The sequence below is a fragment of the Hypomesus transpacificus genome, chromosome 11 (genome assembly GCF_021917145.1).
Source record: "Hypomesus transpacificus isolate Combined female chromosome 11, fHypTra1, whole genome shotgun sequence".
Classification (NCBI taxonomy): Eukaryota; Metazoa; Chordata; class Actinopteri; order Osmeriformes; family Osmeridae; genus Hypomesus; species Hypomesus transpacificus.
Genome location: NC_061070.1, coordinates 9,542,086 through 9,556,992, shown reverse-complemented (window position 1 = coordinate 9,556,992; position 14,907 = coordinate 9,542,086). Strand labels below are relative to the sequence as shown.

General features: G+C 51.3%; 1 protein-coding gene across 1 annotated transcript in view; it reads right to left on the bottom strand.

The window, feature by feature from the left end:
- birc6 (baculoviral IAP repeat containing 6) overlaps positions 1–14,907 on the bottom strand; it is a 98,295-nt gene that overhangs the window by 21,201 nt on the left and 62,187 nt on the right. The window contains exon 67 of the mRNA XM_047028829.1: positions 733–961. Within this exon, the coding sequence (XP_046884785.1) occupies positions 733–961 (229 nt within the window). The remainder of the gene's footprint in view (positions 1–732; positions 962–14,907) is intronic.

Below are 14,907 nucleotides of genomic sequence, written 5' to 3'. Positions count from 1 at the left end.
GGATCCATTCCCAAGGCTTTTGAATGATGTAGGCCATATATGTTCTCACCAACATAGATATATGTCCTGACATATTTGCGGGCTAGTCCCAAATGACGAGCCTTCTAAAAAATACCTTCCTTTCTGGTTTCTTAAATTCATAAGAAGTCGCAAAGGCAGGTGGGAAACCAAATGCGAGTCATCGAGGATCCTACCTATGTGGCGACTGCTTGGACACCCCCCATCAACGAGCAGGTATCCAATCCCATCTTCCAGTTTAAATAGTGATACATATTAACAAAATCCAAGGGGTGTGTGCATGTGTGAGGGATTTGGGTGCCAAGCTACTGCAGTATTCTCTGGTGAGGGGAGGGGGGTCAGGTTAAAAGGCTGTTGGCTTCCTCAATGGGGTCTTAGCATAGCTTCTTCAACAGTGGGCCCGGTGTGACAGATAGGAGAGAAGTCAGGGGTCAAGTTTGCTACCTTAACTTAATTCCTATGAACACGGCAGGGGGGGGGGGGGGGGGGCACAGGTAGCTGGGAGAGTGAGGACTGTCTGACCCCAGCCCAAAGTCTATAGAATATCCACAAAGCGAATCGACCTGGCCCACTCCGACGCTCAAGTCGGAGGGTGTGTGCGCAGGTGTGTGTGTGTGTGTGTGTGTGTGCGCGTACCTGAGGCGGTTGGTGTAGGTGCGTACCTGAGGCGGTTGGTGTAGGTGCGTACCTGAGGCGGTTGGTGTAGGTGCGTACCTGAGGCGGTTGGTGTAGGTGTCCACGCAGGTCTTCATCTTGGCCAGAAGCATGCCCACCGAGCTCTGGCCCTCGGCGTGCTCCTCGTCGTCGTCGTCCTCCTCGTCCGGGGCCCCGGGGTCTCCCGACAGGGGCAGCAGCAGAGGCACCAGGGCGGTGGAGGTGGAGGTGGCCCTCAGCAGCTCCAGCAGGGCCCGGTACAGGGGCACGTGGCGCGCCATGTCCAGAACTACACGGAAAGAAGAAGAGAGGGAGGGGGGGTTAAAGAGGGCGCGTTGAGCGTGGGTATCTGTGCGCAAGCGACGTCATAGCGACTTAATTCCACTTTGACTGGGCTGGCTTCACCACAATAGGACAGCAAGATCACGCCCGGCAAGGTGCAGACCGGCGTCAATCACGAAACATAGAATGGAACTAGATGTCGTCATCGACGTCTCGCGAGCAGCACAGGCATTGGGATGGTTTGGGTCCACCCAAGTCCTCGCCCCGGCTGCCTGTTTGCCTGCTAGCTCTACAGTTTGCCTGCTAGCTCTACAGTTTGCCTGCTAGCTCTACAATTTGCCTGCTAACTCTACAGTTTGCCTGCTAGCTCTACAGTTTGCCTGCTAGCTCTACAGTTTGCCTGCTAGCTCATGCTGGGTTCCTGTCGAGAGGGGAGCCACGGCGCCACGCATCAGCAAACACTTCTGAGAACTTCAACATCCGGGCTGGCTTCTCAAGACACCCAAGTGAAAAATTCATTCGATATCTCGGAACACGAGAACGAAATTACAAGCGCATCCATCTGCTGGCCTTGCATGAACTGCTCTGTGTGTGTGTGTGTGTGTCTACGAGGTCTTAACGAGAGCGCTAAGTGACTGACTACAGGATGGATTAAGACGAGGCTGAGGAGCATTCCGGATCGCTCTGAGATTGCGCCCGCAGCCGAGAGCATGTAGAGGAAGACAGAGAAAAGGGGGGAGAAAAGGAAGAGAGTAGATAGATGGCGGCGAGCGACAGGATGGTAAGGGAGGGAAGGGGGGATATTAAAGATTATTAGATTTCCAGAAATGGACAAAAATGACAAATGACGAGCGAGAGCAAGGATAGGGCCCCGAGGCAGGCAAACAAGAGTCCGGAACTCAATTTAGTCCGCACAAACAAATGTGCGGGGCCAATGCCCCCCCCCCCCCCCCCCAAACGATACTGTCCCGGCGTGTCCCTGAACGCGACTCTGGCCGGCTTGTCGGGCTCCCTCTATAATGAACCCGAGAAGAGCTAGCCTGGAGGGCACGGAGGGAAGCGAATCGAAAGCAAAGCCTGAAGACATGGCCTCCCACCTCTTCTACCACCTCCCCAACCCGCCACAGTATCAAATAAGAAAAGGAGACAGAAAAAAAACGGAATATCGGGGTGTCATTTTTGAAGAAAATGGGGTCGGCCAGGATGATAGATTGAAAATTCTTGGTGGGCTCTGGCTAGTTGGAAAATAAGAGAGAGAACAAATGTGGTGGGGGGGGGGGGGGAAGTGAAGGCTTGACAGAGGAACACAAGGGAGAAAGAGAGTGACTGAGAGACAAAAAGAGAGAGAGATATGATATTTAGCGAGGAGTGCTCGTGACAGAAGGCGGTCGAGCTTGGTTGTTGGGAGCTCAGCTCGGGCCAGGCGCTGATGGGATTCCATACGGGGCCCTCCTCTCATCCCCGTGACCACAACTGACAGCTCCTACTTCACACCCCTAATGGAACTTGAAGTAACAATGGTGTGGTGCTGGGTCGGCTGGGAGCGCCTTTGAAGGCTAGGGCCCTGTGTGTCTCCAAACCAGGTTAGAAGATAGAGCTGGCTTCCTTTGTGTGGTTGAAGGACGGTGACGCACATTGGGATTTGGAGATGGGATGCAGTTACGCATGCATTCGGATGGGCCTGGTTTTCGAGAGGCACAAAAGGGCAGTGTTGGTGGAGACTGAGAGCACACACACACACCCAAGGTGAGCAGCTCTCATCGGACCCCATGCACATGCTGAATTGGACAACATTGTTCTGCGCGCATTCCTTGTGTCTTGTTTTCTTCACTATACGTCCATGTGTGTGTGTGTGTGTGTGTGTGTGTGTGTGTGGGGTGCCTGTGTAGCCACGTGTGTATTCCTCCACGTCCAAGCCCTGAGCTGGGCCAGTGAGGAGCGAAGCCTCAAATGGAGCAGGACGGCCCAGGCCATGGCTCCCGGCCTGTTTTACATTTATATTGGAATTCCGGGCCCCTCTAACGTCCCTCTTCCCAGCATTTGAACAACATTGACCTCTCTCAACTTTAATCTGCGCACCAATCGTCTTCGCTGTGTGTCGCTACGCGTAGCATCCCCGATCCCTGCCCTGCCGAATACATTGGAGCAATTACCGCTAGAGGCCCTGGAAACTGGACTCCCCCCCCCCCCCCCCCCCCCCCCCAAGCTCTTAGGTTTAATGCTTCTCACGGTGGGCTGATCTGTGTGTGGTGGCGTCCACGTGTCTGGGCTACTCATGGTCAATATCAGACTCCGCCCATTCTCCTTGTACCCCCCTCCACCGCATGCCATCATTTCATTTGTACTAACTGATTTACAAGCCAACATGATAGACTTCCCTGAAGGAAATGGAGGGCTATCAAAGCAAGTAAGCAGTTTAAAAAGCAGCTTTGCCATGGGGGTGACGGAGAACAAGGTTAGTGTACTGTAGGTTAAGTAAGGACAGGACAAACCCTATCCTCGTGGAAGACAAAAACATACATTTCACATGTGCACATACGACATAGGAGAGTAGTGAGTTTTTTCCCCCTTAAGGAGTCCAGGTTCAACTTAAAGACAGGCTGATCCCAGAAAAGTACATTTTAAGAGAACCTTTCTCTACCATGCCGTAAGAGAACCTTTCTCTACCGTGCCGTCAATCTTTGGAACACCACACCACCAAACATCAGATTTCTGTCCAGTCTCGCAAACTTCAAAAAGGCAATTCACCATTTGTTCGCAAGCTACATTCATAGTTATGGGAATTTTTTTAATGTGTATTTTATGTGATGATTATGTATGGCTATGTTTCTTTGATCTGTAATCTGTATATATACATGTCTGTATGTGTGTATTGTTAATTGTTCGAACCCTGGAAGATTAGCCCTTATAGGGCTAAAGGGTATCGCAATAAACCAAACCAATAAACCAGTACATCGTAACTCTGACCAATGGTGCTCTATGCATTTTCAAACCGAGAGAAATCTACCATGTCTGCCATTCCGTTCATTGACATGCAAGAACTTGACTTTAAACAATTAAGGTAGACAATCCAAAAGGCTAAGTTTGGTCGTTTTCTAGACATTGAAACAGAAGCCTGAAACCAACGTGGCTGTGTCCCAAACCATGACCTCCAGCCACGACGGCTTGGCAGGTCTGATCTACATCTTCTGAGACTCCATCTCCAGATAGGTGCTGTGCACACAGTGAAAAGTCCCCCTGCAGGGAGACCGTACGACCACCAACACACAAACACTCGCACACGACGCCTGTGTTTGGATCCGTGGGCTGGTTCAAGTTTGATGATGTTTCTCACAGGGAGCTTAACTGCTTGTGACATGTAGGAGAACATGGGGGCATTGGCTCCACTTTCTACCAGACACCTCTCCTCTGAGCTGTGCCAAGCACGCACGGGTCTAGTCTACCGGCTGGACAGGGCAGGGCCGGGGTGACTGTTTCTCACATATTGCATGACTGGTAAGTTAAGTGGCCTGTTCAATGCGTGCAACGGTCGTTGAATCCCCGATATCCAACACAATGCTTTCTCTCGTCTTGTGGGCTGTAGCTAGTACACATTCCCGTAAGACTGGCAAAAACCCAATCGGAGGGAGAGATGGGTGAGAGAAAACGGAACGATTTGAAATTCATTGGGAGACATAAGATTAAAACGGAGACGATGGCGCCGGGGAGTCGTGGGAGCGCTAGGGCAAGCGCCGAGCGCTAGGACGAGCTCTTAGCTCTAGGATGAGCCACGAGCACTGAACGTGCTCTTAGCGCTAGGATGAGCTACGAGCGCTAGGACGAGATCTTAGCTCTAGGATGAGCCACGAGCGCTGAACGTGCTCTTAGCGCTAGGATGAGCTATGAGCGCTAGGACGAGATCTTAGCGCTAGGACGCGCTCTGAGCGTCTGCTCCCCCGGAGCAGTGACAGACACATCAACTATTTAGAGATGTCAGAAGAAGAAAAGCCAGGAGACGGTAACAATGTCTCACACCCGCCATTTTGGCTCAGGCTTTGCGAGGCAAAGGAGCTGGTGCGCAGGAGCCCGTCAAGCTAAGTGCAATCCTCCAATGTGACTCCCCAGACAGTGTTGAAACTGGAGTTCAATAATGAGTCGGAAAATGACAACGGCGATTTAAAGTGAACACCAACACCTCAGCCAGATTCAATATAAAAAGTCCCATGTCACCATGCATCGATGACTCCTCAGTTTGACAGGCCATTTTTACATTTCAACAGGGATAACTGGTAACATTTTAGTTCACGAGAGAATATGACATTTTTACGAGTTAAAACGTTCATTTATAAGAATTGAGTTGTAGACTATTTTGAAATGTAATCAAATTGTCATTATGAATATGCCGATTTGGAATTATAACAGGTCAAAATGTCATTATAGATTTCTGTAATTGAGTTTGAATAGAAGTCAATGGTAAAGGTTCACCAGTTGTAATTAACTTAGATATCTACAATGAACATTTCAACGAGTAAAAATTCAATTGCTGATATCAAGAATGAACATTTTGAGCACTGAGAAATGAATTGTAGATATATTTAATTAGAATTGCTGCTCGTAAAAATTATGGACAGGTATCTACAACTGCTTTTACAGCTACTGATCAAATGTGGCTGAGAATATGGCAAGACTTTTTAACATTTAAAGCTGTACAATCACCATCAAAGATGTATCCTCTTTCATAGCTCTGTGATAAAAATAGCTCTGTGACCTAATGGGCCATTACATAGAAAATGTTGGGAGCTCTTCCAGTTCCATATCATTAAATCTCATTGTCTAAATTGGATCAGGAATGACAGCGGGCGCCATTTCACATGTTTACAAGATGTTGAATTATAATATCCGTCGACAAAACTCAACAAACTCTAGCCTGTGTCTAAGAATTGGAAAGTGCCAAAAACTTAGTGAGGAAAAAGAAGAAAATATTTATGTATAAAAAGGTCTTTAAGGCTACTGTGTGAATAATATACATTAAGAGTCAAGTGGAGAATGAGACTTCAGTCTCAGTTTCTCATTTGCAAGTAGGGAATATCGCTAGATAAGAGATAGTTTCGAAACAATTAGCCGTAGGGCAAGTCATCACCTGAGGAAAAGATCAGCTCCATGAATTAAAGTCTCTGTCAACTTCCCTCTCTTCTCACACAATCGGTTTTTCCCCCCCAAATGATTTTTGCACTTTCATCCCCGCCAGCTAATTAAACACCATTGGCTGCCAGCCTGATATCATTCCCATCTAATCGGTCTGGCGTTTTAAGGCTTTTGAATTCAGGTGTCCGCGCTGGATCTGCTGCAGTCCCGCCATGGCGGCGCTCGCCCACGTGCTGCAGCAGGTCCGCTTCCCCCGGCTCCAGGTTTGTAACGACATGGGAGGCAGAGGGAAGAGCCCGGCCTGCCGAGAACAGCCGCGTGACGGGAAAGAGAAGACGGGGAGGGAGGAAGATGGAGTGAGGCTCGGACAGATGGGAGGGGTAGAGGGAGAAACGGAGGTCAGGATAAAAAGGCGGGGGTGGAGAGACAGTCACGTTGCCACGGCCACCCGCCTGCATGTCCGTGTACCTGACAAAGTAGTGGTCCAACGGTGCCAGATTAGAGTGCTGTCCGTGCTTCTTCCCTTTCTCCCCCCCCAACATCTTTGGCACTTACACAATGAGGAGGAACCAGCCAAATCCCCCCCCCCCCCCCGTCCAGCAACCCTTTTCCCCCCTTTTGACGCTAAGTGAAATCTGGCTAGGGGAGCTAGGTGGGTAAAGAAGCAGGAGAGAGAGGCTGAAATGCGACATCTCTCTCACACACACACACATAACATGCCTGCATTCACAGACACATCCCCATCAGCCACACACACACACACACACACACACTCGTATGTACACAAGCAGATGAACACTAGCACACGGGAGAGCTCCCCATATGTAGGTCACAGTAGCCCGCCTGCTCCTCCCCGCTGGGCCCCAGGGGTGGCAGTGAGTGACAGCCGCCTGGCACCAAGAGAGATGCCATCATGCCTCCTACCGCTGAGCCCACAGATGGGTTCTGGCTTTTGTGGGTATTGGTATAAAAAAAACATATATATATGTATAAGAAAGAAAAAGGAAAAAAGGGAGAGGAAAAAAACTAAAAGGATTTCGACCAGGGTCAGCCCAGGGGAGATAGAAAAGGAGGCCAGTAGGTGGTAAAATAGTTCTACCTATTTTAAGAATCTTCCTTTACGCGACCTGATTGTATTGTTGAATGTAAGAAAACGAAGAGGGACTATGTTCAGCAGGTAGCAACCCTACAGAGGGAATCCCTGGCCTGTCGCTACGATTACCAGGCATTGTGTGTGGAAGTGGAATGGGCTGTCCCCTGTCATGGCGCGTCACTGCTAAGGACCGTGACATGTTGGGAGGCTAGAGGACACAGAATCGTCCTCAACATTCCCACCCCACTCACAAGAAAAACACATCTGGTGAGAAACCGACTGGACTTGCCTGCTACTTAGTGTTTCAGTACACTTCACGTAACCATGTTTAACGATAAAGACAGAGTTGGTGTGGTTGACCATGTTTCCATTTTGGGCGGAACGTTCCCCAAATCAAAAGCATACCTGAACGCTTACATATACCAGACGAGCAACTCATTTCAATAATTAATCTATTGAACTCAAATCATTGTACTCCAAACTTGGGACTTCACTATAATAACATACGTATTATTCATGGCAATTAGACTGGCCAATTGCTAATATGTGGGCCTAATGATGCTGACATAACAAAAATGATGCAGTAATGACATGGACACACACACAAGCACACCAGTACACACAAAGGGAAACCTGCTTATGTAACCAGTTTGATTGTGGTAATTTTTCCTATGTTGGAAGTGCTAATAAAACATTCAACAGGACCAGAGCAAAATGTATTCACCTCCTCCTGGTCCCAGAAGTCTCATCACTCTCAATTTCTTCACCAGCCTCATTCATTATGAGGCTCATTAGCATGGTAATCACACCTTAATTCTCTTATTTCCATACACAGTCATATTTATGTTCACGTCGTCCACCGGGGCCATTATTCTAGTGTGGTAAAAAATGATTGTGATTGTACATGGAATTTGAATCAGTGACATCAGGGAGAGAAAAATCGATTCAATCCACCTCGCGGGTCACCATGCATCTTCGACAACGTACGTCAAACTACTTAAGATTTGTATCAAAAGACACGAAGGAATGCACAGATATCCAAATATAATCATTAGGAATAAGTATCATATATTGGGGAGGGAGGCTAGGAAACCACCAAAACCTATCAACTGACGATGGAAAAACAATAGAGCAAAAAAAATACCAAAGTAACCTTATCACCTATGTGACGCCTGACCCTGTATTCCAACACCCATCTATCCAAATGAGCTACTGCCCTGTGGGCCTGTCTGTGGAGGAAAACTCCTGGTCATTAGAGCTGGCCACCACAGACTGACATTAGAGCTGGCTACCACAGACTGACATTTGCTGTTCTCACCAAGGAGGGCGGCTCAGGGACATGAGCAGCCCTTCACACAGGAAGGTGAGAGGTAGGGATCTTTTAAAAGGGCACCTGCGTTGGGAGGAACCACGACTGTCAAGATTGAAGCCGTACGCCTACACAAAAAAAGAAATGAGATACTGGGTCCAGTAGGCGTGCTGTCGTAACCAGGCTCACTTTTACACTCCGACTCAGATCAAACCAGTCCAACACGCCTGGAGGATCAAGAAATACACAGAAAAGTGGAAGGAACTACAATAACGCCCACATCTCCTCGCTACTCTTGCAGCTGTCCTTCAATCCCTTTTTGCCTTCTAGTCTGTCTAAACCCCCCCCCCCCCAACCCCCTCGGTATCTCCCCCCCCCCCCCCCTCTGGTTCCTGTGTCTGTTGGCGTCTCTAAGGAGAGCAGGCTGGGGGGTGCCTGGCAGTGGCACCTCTGAGGAGAAAGGAGAGACGAGGGTTTCCGTTGTGCTGCCGTTTCAGCGAGGTCCCCAAGCTTTAGACACTTAGGGAGGCAGCGAAGTGTTTGTGTGAGAAAGAGATGGTGAGAGAGTGAAAGAAAGTGGGAGAGAGAGAGAGACAGCTAGCGAGGGGAAAGCTAGCACGAGAGAGTGTGAAACAAAAGGTTCAAGAGAGGACAGGCAGGGCACCGCACAGGAGGGAAAGAGAAACATCCAAACAGGCAGAGCAAGAGGGTGGCCGCAAACACATTCCTGCTCGAAGGGGTTTTACTGGGTGAATGCAGTTTCTTTACACCCCACAAGTAGCTGTTGTATGGCTCAACACCATCTTAACAGCAAAGCTAATACTTTTCTGTAACATCCACGCAGGCACCTGTCAACCTGGAAAACTGTCACCTTCAACGTTTTGATGGACAAATTGATATAACAAAAATGATTATTGTTAAAGACTTTTACAAAACACATTACAACCAGAACCTCCACTGATGTGACTTTTACAAACCCTGGGAATGTGACTCATGTCTCTGCAGTGTGCAGTCTCAGGCTCCAGGGACAGGACCTGTGGGTAATGGAGGCAGGACGAGATGTGGGGGAATCTGCAGCAGAATTAGCACTGCTGATGATTACCTTTAATTGCCCTGCCCTGTAATTTCCTCCCGTTTATTGTGATTGGTGTGTGTGTGTGTGTTTGAGGCAGGACACTCGTTTAGACATCCCTGGGCTTGTGTGTTATGCGAGTTTATGATCAAATATGAATGGGTATTCAATTGAAGGAAAACTAATTTTTATCATAAAATGCTGGATCACTTGTCCTGCTTGATGTTTTATGTATATAATATATATTCTATTAACTTCAGCATGGAAGTCCAAGACAAATTTCCCCTTCGGGAACAATAATATTTATCGTTATCTTTCTCTCTGTATGTCTTCCCATGAACAGGAGCATTTGAATTCCTGGAGTAAATGTAGAATGGATATTTCAATAATTCCTTTGGATGGTTCTCGCATTAGCAATTCACCACTCGCTAAACATCAGACAAAGACAACATTACAGTGGAGACTGCCAATAAAGGTTTGGTTTGTGGGACGCTGTAGTGATTACTAATGGCCAGGTAATGACATGTAAAACGACTTGTAGGCCATTGCAACAAAGCTGTAGAGACAACAGGAGACAACATCCACTGGTCTCAATGAAGCGTCTACTGTTGTTCGCCATTTCAGGGAACAAGAGAAGAGGTTTTTAACCAGGTTAGTATTGAGTCGGTTGTGGATTGTGGAGAAGCTGTGTAGAAAGTGCACCGGCTGGTTTGGAGCCACTGCCCAATAGCAAACCAGTTTGACAGCAAAAGAACCGCCTACACAGGAAAACAGGTTCCAGAGCAGCACCAATTGGTCTACAACCAACTCCGGTGGTAGAACCACCCCACTTACATCAGGGGCGGAATGATCATGACCAACCATGCCCAACTGAATTTAGCACCACCAAGAGCCAGGCCTCGACTACAGCCAGCTGAGGGGTCACCAAGGGTCCCCTTGCAGCCCTTCCCTCCTTCTCCAATCACCAGTAAGTTGTAGCCCAGGGCCGGTGGGATGAGGGGTGTGAGTGTGTGTGTGCGCGTGGGTCCTAACACACACTGTTTTATTGACCTCCAGGGCTCAGGCTGCATTGCTATATTGGCCGAGGTCAGTGTAATGACCAACATTCCAACAATAAATAATCGATCTCCGGCTCAAAAGGGTGAGGATGATGAAGAGGAGGAGGCAGCAGAGGATAAAGGAGGAGGAGGAGGGGGGGGGGGGGGGGGGGGGGGCGGTCCAGTCAAGACCACTGTGTGAGCGCCATCGTTGACGAAGCGTGGGGGCCGAACGAGCACGGCCATGTTTACTGAGTGACAGAGGAGGAGGACAAGTGAAATACTGGCAGGGAGGGAAGAAAGGAGAAGCCCCCCCCCCCCCCTCCCTCCCCCCCCTCTCCTTGCGAGCGAGCGAGCTTGTGAGTCATGGTGCTGTGGGGGAAACTTGCTGACTGGATCATGCACAGGTTTGACATACATTTCCAACAGCAATCCGAACGCACTAACCCCCAGTCGGCCGGTCTCTTCCCCGTCTGTCAAGTGTCTGTCAAGTGCACGGCTCAAATTTCTCGGTCATAATCAAATCCCGGGCGGCGCCGTTCGCCGAACGTGTTTTGGAGTAGCGTGTGACTCACGCAGGTGGTGGTGACGTAATTCAGGATTTGTTGTGTGTGTGTGTGGGGTGGTGGTGGTGTTGGGGTACCGATTTCTACCGGGCGGGACAGAAAAAGTAAAATAAGGATCAGACACATGATAAAGAAAAGTGTGACTGAAATTCTTTCCTTGTGAGTGATTAGACTCCAAAGACGAGACCAGGCGACAAAGACTAAAAAGCCTTCTAGTATATCTTAATGTTCAGAATGAGAACAATTGTGAGTAAGTGATTGTGCGGTTGCTTCTCCGGGTAGGCAAGCAGAGACCCCTGAACCCTAGCTGGTTCTCCCCTCCCCCAAACCCCTCCCTCATATCCGTGCAACCTCCCCTCCCGGTCCCCTCCCCTCTTGTCGGTCTCCTCTCTCCCTCTCTTCGCAGGTTTTCAAGTCTAGCGGAGCCTGACTAAAGGGGGAGACGGGAGCGATACGGGTCTTCTTCTGCCACGGTGCCGAGCGCAGAGGGTGAGGGTCTCTTCATCTCACCCCCCCACCCCCAACCTTTCCTTCTTTCTCTGGCTTTTCTAAACAAAAACCCTGCATCTTTGTGTGTGTGGGGAGGGGGTTCGGTGGCGAGAGCTGCAGCATTGTGTGCGTGCGCTCCGCCAGCCCCCGCTGCACACAGAGGAGAGACGGCAGCGAGCGCGAGTGCTATCCTCCCCTCCGCCTCCTCCTCCACCTTCCCACCCTCTCCCTCTCTCTCATTCTCGTGCTCCCTACCATTTCCACAGCCGTCGGGAAACACACTCCCTCGCTCTCTTCCCGCACTCTCCGCTTGGGTTATGCCATGCACGGCTCTCCCAGGGCGACTGGCTCGCATTGGGGGACCTGCCACGACACAAGCTGCCGCCCGGCTGCGGGTGCGGACCTGCGCGGCCGCGGTGACCGTCTGCCTGCTTGGGCTCCGTCCGTTTCTCCGGCTTCCCGGGACTCTACTGCCGCCTCTCTGGAATACCCCCACCTGCTGCCCGGCCGGACCTCCGCCGCCCAGGATCCGCGGATCCTTCTAGAGCCGAGGGGAGAGGGAGGAGGTGCTCGCGTCTCCAGGAATAGTGGACCATGCGCCGCCGTGGCTCCGGGGTTCGGCGGGAGACACGAGAGAGACGCCTCTGAAGAGCACTAATTGCGCTGCTCCCCCCCCCCCCCCCCCCCCCCCCCCCCCCCGAGGAGGAAGAGGAGGGGAAAGAGGAGTGCGTGGTGAGGGGGGCGTGTAGATTTCAGAAAAGACCGGATGCTCGCTCAGAGCCACTGAGAGATTTCAAAGACACAAGCCAGGAGGAGGAAAACGAAAGAGAGAGGGGGGGGGAGAGAAAAAAGGTGGTGTTGTGGTGTTTAGGGGAAGGAGAGAGAGCGCGCCAGAGAGAGAGCGCGCCAGAGAGAGGTGTGAGGATGGAGAGAGCAGTCTGGAGGGAGGGGGGAGTGTGAGGGGAGAGCGTTTCTCCTTACCCCTTGAATGGAGGACACTTGAGCTTCGAACAATCCAAGAACACATTTTGACGAGAAAAAAAAAAAAAAAAAAGACTTAAGACTACTCGGGGGTGAAAAAAAACAGTTAAAACTGCCGGGCGTCAAAACACAGGTCTGGAGTAGCAGAGAGGAGACGGAGGGATTTTTCCCCACGCGGAGCGAGCGAACGCAGTGCAGCCGTGCACTGAAGCACATTCAGGGGCCCGAGGGCTTCTATTTTTTGGGGAGGGGGGGGAGGGTGGGGGGTGGGATTTCCTTCTTACCATAACCCTGTCGCTTTCACTACGGCTCGGAGAATTCAGTGACACAACAAGCCCTGGTGCCCCACGCACACCCTGACGGAGCCTCCACCGCGAGGCCATGCTACTACGCTGAGGACCCTAAAAGCATGCTGGATGTTGTCGTGTGCCTCACAAGACTTTGGGTAAGCCACTCCCCCCCTCGCCCCCACCCATTCACCCTCACTATCCAGCCTTCTTCCTATCTTCTGATAAGCCAGTGTGTGTGTGTGTGTGTGGGGGGGGGCTGTTTTATCTAGGGTAGCTTTGCTAAGCGCTAAACCAGGTTGTCCCACTGAATGTTCACATAACTATGGTTATTTCCCTTGAGTGCTAATGGAGGGGGGGGAAGAATAAGTGCCTTCGGAATGAGAAAAGGGTGGGTGTGTGTGTTGGTGGTGGGCTTTAAATGGGTGCATTGAATCATGCTTGTTTTGACGTGGCTAATGTTATTGAGCATTAATTCAGAGAGTTGAGTGGATTCATCGTGGCTGGACCAATAGGGAAGCAAACAACACCTGTTTCCCCCCCCCCCCCCCCCCCCCTTCTTTTTCTCCTTGGTGGTGGGCGAACGTGGAGCTCGGGCAGGTCGTAAACACTGGCGTTGGGAGAGTAATCTCCATTGTGCTCTGCGTGGCTATTGTTTCCTTTCCAAAGTGCCATCGATCTTCCTTCCTTGACGCATGTGGCGGCGGGCTGCACAAGGCTAGTGCTGTTTGAGTCGGCCCTCCTCTGGGTGTCGTATTTAGCACGGGGTAGGAGGAGGAGGAGGAGAGATTGAGTATAACTGTAGCGCAGCCTCCGAAGCCCTGCTCAATCCAGCTCCCCGTTTCTCTGAGTTCTTTCCCTACCTTTCGTACGTCTCCAGTCAGCCTCTACCTGTGTGTGTGTGTGTGTGTGTATGTATGCCATCGTGTCACATGGACTTTCTTTATCCTCCAGATAAGAGCCAGCAGCAGCAGCAGCGGCGGCAGCGTCATCTCGGGAGCACGTGGCCGACATGGGCACCACGGTCATCACCATTGAGGAGGTGCGGGCGCTGGAGGGCAAGGAGGAGCAGGAGGAGTCCATCCTGGCCCTGCTGGGCATCATCGGCACCTTCCTCAACCTGTTTGTCATCGTCTTCGTGTACATCTACACCACCCTGTGAAGGGAGCCCCCCCGGAGGGGGAGGACTGAGCCGAGACTCCTCCGTTTGAAGCGGGCGTTACTGATTTTGGGGGGGGGGGGGGAGGGGGAGGGGGGGGAGGGGCGAGGGGGGTCAAAGCCAGGGGGGGGGGGGGGGGGGGAAAGGGACTTTCGTTGAATAGGACCGATACCGCCGCGGGAGACCGTCCTATCCGTTGGTGGGAGACCGGACATGCGCCGCCTTCGCGGGTCAAGGAAGGATGTGGACGATAAGGCCAAGGCCCCCATGTTGTCGGGCCACAGCCGTAAGCCTGGTAGATAACAGAGGGCCGGAGGCCACAGCACCTGGGACATGGCTACGCTGGGTGCAGAGGGAGCACCAAGAGGGGCTTATAAAGACTGGACCAGGCCCAGCCCGGGTGCACCAAGAGGGGCTGATAAAGACTGGACCAGGCCCAGCCCGGGTGCACCAAGAGGGGCTGATAAAGACTGGACCAGGCCCAGCCCGGGTGCACCAAGAGGGGCTGATAAAGACTGGACCAGGTCCAGCCCGGGTGCACCAAGAGGGGCTGATAAAGACTGGACCAGGCCCAGCCCGGGTGCACCAAGAGGGGCTGATAAAGACTGGACCAGGCCCAGCCCGGGTGCACCAAGAGGGGCTGATAAAGACTGGACCAGGCCCAGCCCGGGTGCACAGCCCCGGGCTGGCGGAGAGAGCCCGCATGGCCCTTAAGGGACCGACGATCCCACGAGCGCCACTGATCCGAGTCGTGCGAAGGAAGACGAAGTTTTTTTGGGACCAACCCAACGTTTTTCAGATGGAATATAACCCCGCACACGTGGACAAAAGGACAA